This window comes from Microtus oregoni, unplaced genomic scaffold (genome assembly GCF_018167655.1).
Source record: "Microtus oregoni isolate MIOR12 unplaced genomic scaffold, Mior012 000000F_ref0000247, whole genome shotgun sequence".
Taxonomy (NCBI): Eukaryota; Metazoa; Chordata; class Mammalia; order Rodentia; family Cricetidae; genus Microtus; species Microtus oregoni.
Window position 1 is genome coordinate 88,692,242 of NW_024543059.1, and position 8,903 is coordinate 88,701,144.

At 31.8% G+C, this 8,903-nt stretch overlaps 1 protein-coding gene across 1 annotated transcript; it reads left to right on the forward strand.

Moving 5' to 3' along the window:
* Positions 1-234: 234 nt before the first annotated feature.
* Positions 235-8,354, forward strand: LOC121446002 (pancreatic alpha-amylase). The gene is made up of 10 exons (XM_041648298.1): positions 235-402; positions 741-887; positions 1,612-1,800; positions 2,592-2,822; positions 4,020-4,153; positions 4,868-4,990; positions 5,083-5,182; positions 6,548-6,666; positions 6,774-6,899; positions 8,165-8,354. Exons 1-10 carry the CDS (start codon positions 235-237, stop codon positions 8,352-8,354), a joined length of 1,527 nt encoding a protein of 508 aa, XP_041504232.1.
* The last annotated feature ends 549 nt before the right edge of the window (positions 8,355-8,903 follow it).

Sequence of the window (8,903 nt, forward strand, 5' to 3'; positions counted from 1 at the left end):
AGGACATAAACAAGATGTAATACCAATTAAATAATATTTGACCTTAAAAAATACTAAGTTTATTCTCCATGGGAGTTTCTGAGGATTCTTCATCTGCTCACATCATTGCTGCTAATCTCTTTCAGATTACAGCTTGTACTCTAAATATTTATTCATGAACATTTACTTTGCAAAATGTCCCTCTTTCAGCATATAAAGAAGTGGTAGAGAGAACACTGACAACTTCAAAGCAAAATGAAGTTCTTCCTGTTGCTTTCCCTTATTGGGTTCTGCTGGGCTCAGTATAACCCACACACTAAATCGGGACGGACTTCCATTGTCCACCTGTTTGAGTGGCGCTGGGTTGATATTGCCAAGGAATGTGAGAGATACTTAGCTCCTAAGGGATTCGGAGGTGTGCAGGTAGGATTTGTTTAAAATTCAACTGTAGAGTTCACTGTGCTCACATCAAAATGTATTCTAATCTAGACGAGTGAGTCTGAAGGATAACTTCTTTTCACACACAACTTTCCTGTGGAAGGAAATTTTTTGGTAGGGGTGGCTTCTTTATACTTTGTTGTAGGATACTTACATGGGAACACTGCAATATCCTTCCATATTTTCATGTGGTTGTTAATAAACAACACCCTGCATATGCACAGGGTGAGAAATAACATTGGATCACTGATAGGTTTTTATCAAGATTTAATTATGTAAGGTACGCTTTAATCCAGCACTAATTATAATAGTTCTATTTGTAGGTCTCTCCACCCAATGAAAATATTGTGGTTTCTAATCCGTCAAGGCCATGGTGGGAAAGATATCAACCAATTAGCTACAAAATATGTACAAGGTCTGGAAATGAAGATGAATTCAAAGACATGGTGAAGAGGTGCAACAATGTTGGTGTAAGTGAAGTCACATTTTTCTTTACAGTTATTATATATACAATATTTCTCTTTGTTTCAAGTTCTTTCTGTTTGAGTAGAAGATTTTACATTTCTGAAATCTTACATTGTATTTTTTCTATTAATAAAAATATACTTATGCCTTATTGTCACCTTTTAAATTCTCTAATACTGCAAAATGTTTACTTTTAACATTAATAGCTACAAACACTTAACATATTTTTGTTAGGTATTAGGTCATATGTGAGTATTAAGTTATTTTATATAATTATTATTTCTCCCAACAATTCTTAGATTTTCTTTCTCTTTATTGTGTTTAATGGTAAGTACGCACTTTCTCCTATAATGAAGAGATATCTATCTACCTTCTGGTCTTCAGATTCACAACATATATTGCAATCACAGTTCTTCTAGTGATCCTGAAAAATTTGAAACACAATACTCTCATATTTAAACTATGCTTTGCTTCCTCAAAAATAGATTTTTTGTTTATAATTGTAATAGTTTTTGTTTAGCTCCATTGAAAATTTATATCCTTTTCTTAATATTAGGATACTGTTAATCTAATTTCACATTGTTTTTCTTTCCCACTTGACTCTCTTTTCTAACATAAATCTATCAAGAATCAGAAGATATATTTTGGAGATTTCCTAGCATGTTACAATTTTGCTACTGAAACTTTAGATTCCTGACTTCAGCTGAAGCAAGAACTTTTCTTCTCCAGGTCCGTATTTATGTGGATGCAGTTATTAACCACATGTGTGGCGCAGGCGGTGGTGCAGGGACTAGCAGTACCTGTGGAACTTACTACAATGCCAATAACAGGGATTTCCCTGGGGTTTCATATTCTGCTAGCCATTTTAATGACGGAAAATGCAATGGAGAAATTTCTAACTACAATGATGCTAATCAGGTAATGATAGAAATTTTATTAGAATAAAGAAGCATTAAGGTATCTAGAAATGCACAAGAAATTTATGGATAACCATTAGACATATTCAGATTCCATAGGAAAAGAGGTCCCATGAAAGAAATCTTGAAAAATAGAGATGGAAAAAATTTACTGGATTTTTGTTGCATGATTTTTAGGGATACACGAAAAATCAATTATGAAATTGAGATACAATATTGTGACCTTGGGTGAAAATTTTAAAAGCATGGTTTCATCAATTATACAAACATTGCAGTATGGAGAAATTATTAGAAATAGCAATAAGTATTTTAAAACCATTTCAATTATTGGCTATAATTCCACATTTGAAGTAGTACACTTACTTAACCTGTAAAATTTTCTGGAATAGAATCTGTAAACAATGAAAAATAACGGAAGATTAAATATAAATAAAATAAATGAAATAAAGAGAGAAAGGGAGGAAGAGGAGACCAGGAGTTTTGAGCGAACAGGGATAAGGGAAGGAGAAGAGAAAGAAAAAAATAGAGATAAACATGGAGAAAAATGTATTAGCCAGGTTAATTCTTACTAATTTTAGCTGATATTTCTGTATCTACCACAAAAATATTTTAAAATCTGTGTTCCAATTAAATCACCAGTTCTCCTCATGTTCTAAGGAAAGACAATGTTCTATGATCTAAGTAAATGCAATAAGAAAATATCCATTTGTTAATGAATGAAGGACTGAATGAAGAAATGAATTCATAGGCCATACATGATATTTTATACATCAATAATCTTTTTTAAAATAGGTCAGAAATTGTCGTCTGTCTGGCCTTCTGGATCTTGCACTTGAGAAAGATTATGTTCGTACCAAGGTGGCTGACTACTTGAACCGTCTCATTGACATTGGTGTAGCAGGGTTCAGACTTGATGCTGCTAAGCACATGTGGCCTGGAGACATAAAGGCGATTTTGGACAAACTGCATAATTTAAATACAAAATGGTTCTCTGCAGGAAGCAAGCCATTTATTTTTCAAGAGGTAAAACAATATACATGTTTTTTTTTAAATTTAATACTATAAATTCTTTGCAATGTTCTCCTGTCCCTTTCCTCCCTCTAAACTCTTCTATATATGCCTTCATATTCTCTTTAAAGTTTGTGGGATCTCTTTTGACTCTTTGTTTATTGAACACACCCATATATGTACATATCTGTACATATTTGTGTTCATATAGTATATGTATATACATTTAAGAGCATATTTTATATACTAATATACACGTGTTCTTAAATTACATAAATTTATATACTTGTTTCTAAATATTTTCAAAATTGTTAAACATATTGTATTTAGGAATATATTTGTATATGTATGTTTAAATATATATCCTCTTAATTATAACTAATATAGTCTATATTGCTAAAATATATTTATATATTTGTACTAGGCAATCAATTGATATAGTCTTCCTTGATTTTTATTTCCCAATTTCCACAGTTGCCTATAGTTCTTTCTATATTACCTTGTATAATTTTGAGCCCTTGAGGGCTATTTCTTAAATGTCATTAGTTTGTAAATTAGGTAGTTGATTTTACTAAGCATAAAATTCATAATGTAGGTTAATATTTCTGTCAGTTACACATTGTAGAATTCAATTACTTAATAATAGATTGTGGTTATTTGTAGGTAGCACAGTTAATTCTTTACCACAGCAGGTTGCAACTTTGTGCAAATTTCATTAATTCATTTTCTAAATCCCCAGATATCATTATAAAAGATAGAGCACTCATATTGGTATTTATCTCAAGCCAATCATTCAGAGTTTGAGATTTATCTCACAGTATCAGTTTGCAAAGTGATGAAGATTTCTGTGTGGCAAAAATATCATTTGAAGTGTACTGGGGATAATGCATTTGAAGCTCTGTTTCCCTGGAAACACTAATGAGTTTATAAACACTTCTGATGCTCACTTGACAGCTAGCATTATATCAATGTGAACTAATGAATTTTCCCCTATGTTAACCACTCTGGAGGATAAGAAGTGACCCTATCATTTGGATTCGTTAAATATTGTGACATACAATTTATGAAAATATCAGAATCTTAGTAGAAAGAAAACCATTAGGATCATTTCAAATAACAAAAATATTATAAAGATTTCTGAATGACATTATATTTAGATAATATGCTTTAACTTTATATTAAAAATTACAGCTGACTCAATGTATCTCCTAGGTCATTGATCTGGGTGGCGAGGCAATTAAAAGTAGTGAGTACTTTGGAAACGGTCGTGTGACAGAATTCAAGTATGGAGCAAAACTTGGCACAGTTATCCGCAAGTGGAGTGGAGAGAAGATGGCCTATTTAAAGTAAATATACACCATTTCTTCATTTGCTCTGTCATACATTTTATGTCATTTGATATCAGCATGTTATAGTACTATTCTCATTTAAACAACTATGATTAATTATTAGGCTCAATGTTTTTAAACTCCACCAAATTATATTTCTGTTTGGGATGTCATTCACCAGGTAGCCCTAGAAATCCAAAGTTTCACTTAGTGATTTTTGTCTGTTTGTAATAATATCATTATTTTTCAGGAATGTTTATTTATGGTCTATTAAAGCTACATTATTATTACAAGAATAGGTATATTCATAAATGATACTTATAATGTCAAGTATGAAGTTTACCTATTTTATATCATAGAATTAATTTGAACATTTTAATGTTTTTATAATAATAGCACTGCAGATTTCTACTTTACATAATATTAAATGGATTTTTTGCTTTTCAAGTCTATAAAATTACAGTTCATGAAAAATTTAAAGAAAACAAACATTTTAAGAACAAAAGATTATACCATAACAACCAAAAAAGGATATTTATTTTCATAGAAAATAATATTCTATGTACACACACACACACACACACACACACACACACATATATATATATATGTTCCTATGTTCCTATAAGAGAGATTTAACATGGAATTGTTATTTATTTAGATAATGCAGGATGCCATATGTAAAGTTAGTCTAAGCATTGTGAAATAATAATTGCTTTTTTAAAAATGTAGGAACTGGGGAGAAGGTTGGGGTTTTGTGCCTTCTGATAGAGCCCTTGTATTTGTGGACAACCATGATAACCAGCGAGGACATGGTGCTGGAGGATCATCTATCCTGACCTTCTGGGATGCTAGGTGGGAGAACATTCTTTGCTGTTGTGTAATCTCCTTTTAACGATGGCATTACTTTATATACTTCTGCTTTAATACCATTTTTAAACTTTCAGAATGTATAAAATGGCAGTTGGATTTATGTTGGCTCATCCTTATGGATTTACGCGAGTAATGTCAAGTTACCGTTGGACAAGAAAGTTCCAGAATGGAAAAGTAAGTCTTGAAATTCTTCAGGGAACATTGTAATCTAGAAAAGGAAGAGGTTTCGATTTAATTTTACATGAAATTATAGCATATGATACTTATTATTACGTGTTTATTCACCAATTTTTGTACAGTAAGGACAATGAAAATGTACCTGATAAAAAAGTAGTAATTTAAACAGGAGAAAGGACAGAATAAAAATAGATATTCCTGATAAAGTCCACCATAAAAGTTAACAGGGAATAGTGTCTGTTAACATTGAATAGAGTTTCAATTTTTTTTTCTAATTCAATGATAGTGTACTAAGATACTTTAATTTTTTCCTGTGGAAAAAGAAGGCATCTGATTTGAAGGAAAATAGGGAGTATAATAGATAGAAATTTCTAAAATTACACAACAATGATTTGCTAGAAGTCTATAAACAATATGTGTTTACAGAATTAAAAACAATATAAACTGTTGATTAGGTGCCTAAGCAGAAACAATTTTAAAATTAATCTAAGAATTATAAACATTATGTATTGTTTGTTAAGTGCAAAAGTTTAAACAATTTCAAAATTAATCTAGGAAATAAAACCTTTAGATATGTGACAGACTATGTGAAGTTTTTCTTTCAATGCAAGAATCTAGCTTCAGAGAGAAACATCAAATATAAAATAGAGATGTTTCTTCTTTAGACAACTGAAAACCAATTTTTCCTATTTTCTTTTCAAAATGAGTTTCCTTCTGTTTTTATTGAAATTTGCTCTATTCCTGAAGAGCTTTCAGACTAGAGTGAGCTTTTCTATTTTTCAGAAATGCATTTACCATTCAACCATCATCAAATGTATATTTATACTTTGTTAAGCTCTATAAGGAAAGTCAGGATATTTTATAAACACATTTAACCAGCAAGTAGTAAGAAATCAACCAATATTAGCTTATAAATTGTTATATTAAAAGTATTTTCATATATGGGCTTGAAATTTCTGAGTAGCTTAGAACTATGCCCCATTTTTATGGATAAACTGAGGCACATGCATATTATATATGCAGATGGAGACTTCTCAGGTAGTGACTGAAGTCTGTTCTCTAATGCTAGTGTTTCTGTCTCTAATTGTACTGATATTAGATGACATTGAGAGATTTCAGTTGTATTGAGAAGTGATATTAGTGGTACTTCTTTGATAGAAAGTGAAAAGTTTAAGAATTGCTGCTGTTGGTTTGAATTGAGTAGTAGAGAATATGAATTTGCACAGAAGTGAAGGTCCATAAAACAGGACTTAGATTAAAATTAGACACTCCAAAGAAAGACGTAGCATAAAAGGTTTGCACCAGTGGAAAGAATTGGGCAGACACAAGCACTCAAATGACCTGATTCTTTCAATAATTAAGGATGTGAATGACTGGATTGGACCACCTAATAAAAATGGAGTAACGAAAGAAGTGACCATTAATGCAGACACGACTTGTGGCAATGACTGGGTCTGTGAACATCGATGGCGTCAAATAAGGTGGGAATTCCCCCATGGACCTTGTCTAATAAGAAAGTGACTTAATTTCTGTTTAAAATTGTTGAAGTTTATGGGTACCAACATTTCACATGATATTGTGCTTTTAGGAACATGGTTGCCTTCAGAAACGTAGTCAATGGTCAGCCTTTCTCAAACTGGTGGGATAATGGCAGCAACCAAGTAGCTTTTGGCAGAGGAAACAAAGGATTCATTGTCTTTAACAATGATGACAAGTAAGTCAATATCAGTTAAGGTGGGATCATATACTATTATGTGCTTAGCTCTTTTCTTTTCCTGTTCATTTATATCTTTCATATGTGAAAAATCTTTAAATAATGAATTTATGCCCCCAAATAATTGTTCAGGATACAGAAGAAAAACAATATTTGCTTATATATAATTTCTTTTAACATAGCTTAAAATGGCAGTAGTATGTATTCATATTTGCAAGCTCTTTTGACACATTTCACAAAGCATATAAATAGTAAATATAAGTCTTAACATCATTAAACAATGCATCATAATAGGACTGGAGTACTTTCTTACTACCTTTGAATATCACCTACTTGTTATCCATTATACTTATACAGAGTATTCAATTTCTATCTCTTTTTTTAAATATTTAAAAATATATGAATATTTGAATCTGGTCTATGAGTGTCTTCAATAAGTTTCTGAGTTTTGATTTTAAAACTTTCACTATTGTCTTCCACTGTGGTTCTTTCATCTGTGTGGTCTAGCTTAGATACCAGGAGTGGAGGCTAAAGTCTTTAATGCCAGCAGGCAGAGAAACCCATATTGCCATGGGTTTGAGGCCAAGAATGTGTGACGAGATCCTGTCTCTCGAAAAACAAAGCAAACCGTAAAAAAATAATGCTTACTCAGAGAATCTCTTTGAGAGGCAGTGAGCCGTCTCATACTAAATCAGCTGTCTTTTTGTTCCACAAGTCATATTTTATTGGTTTAGAACAAAATAATTTAAGGTACATAATTTTTTGAACGAACACATGTTTGCTGGTTTAAGAATACTAGAATTACTTTATACAGACAGTTTCCTAATACAAACTTGTATGTATCCATACAAATGCTAGATAATGTTTAATTATAGAAAAAGTCCTTTGTGGTGTCTTGTAATCTAATAACATAGGGAGATAATGATGCTGCTAACATTTTTAGAAGACATCAGTTTAAATCCATCAGAGCATGTACTTGAAAGAATGATGGCCCTCCCAGGAAGCCTTTACTATTGAGCTTCACTGGATTCTCTAGCTTTCTTTACCTGGTGGCAGTCACTAGAGCCCATGAAACTAACAGACATTAATAATAATGTCCACAGTCTGGAGAATTTTCTTACTCCTCCACTTACCGTATTTTCTTTGGGATTCACTGATTTTTTAAGGATCTATATCAAAAGATTGAGATATTTATAATTTTATTGATAACAGATCTTCCTGCACTTGAGTGGTTTAAATTTACATGAAATACTCATTTCTTTCAGGGCTTTGTCAAAAACTTTACAGACTGGTCTTCCTGCTGGCACATACTGTGATGTCATTTCTGGAGATAAGATAAACGGCAAATGCACCGGAACTCAAGTCAGTGTGGGCAGTGATGGCAAAGCTCACTTTTCTATTAGCAACTCTGCTGAAGACCCATTTATTGCAATCCATACTGAATCAAAATTGTAAGAACCAAATTAAATACATGTAAAACATCAATTGAGTGTGTTTCTCTTTTTCATGTGTGCCTTATTATTTTTTATTTTTCTCTTCTTTATTATGATGTATGCATGTGGGTTGTTTATTTTGAGCCCTGAAATATATGTAGGATGTTGTAACAACCTGTGTCATGGCTTTGCCTAACTCCTTTTGCCCATCAAGCTTTGAGGTCACACTTAAGTCATGAGACTTACCAGGAAAGCACTTTTACATGCTGAGCAATGTTGCTATCTCATAAGTAACTTAATTTCAGAGTTTCTTTCTTTTAATTAAAAGCCATAAGCAATCAACTTAAATATGCAGAAATTATAAACCTCTCCTATATTATCAGATAACAATATCTAAGATTTACTATATATTAGCAGAAAATCCATATTTTTCCCAAGAAAAACTCTGATTGCATCGTTACAAATACATTACTCTACCATCAATGTAATTTCTATCAGTATTTCTAGACATTGCATAAAAATTATTTTTAAAAGCCGGGCGGTGGTGGCGTCCGCCTTAAATCCCATCACT

Bases quoted from the DNA above. Each gene is read 5' to 3' on its own strand.
- LOC121446002 (XM_041648298.1), top strand. From the start codon at position 235: ATGAAGTTCTTCCTGTTGCTTTCCCTTATTGGGTTCTGCTGGGCTCAG. The intron at 2,823-4,019 runs GTAAAACAATAT...TGTATCTCCTAG, and splicing joins AGCCATTTATTTTTCAAGAG to GTCATTGATCTGGGTGGCGA. The intron at 4,991-5,082 runs GTGGGAGAACAT...TTAAACTTTCAG, and splicing joins CTGACCTTCTGGGATGCTAG to AATGTATAAAATGGCAGTTG.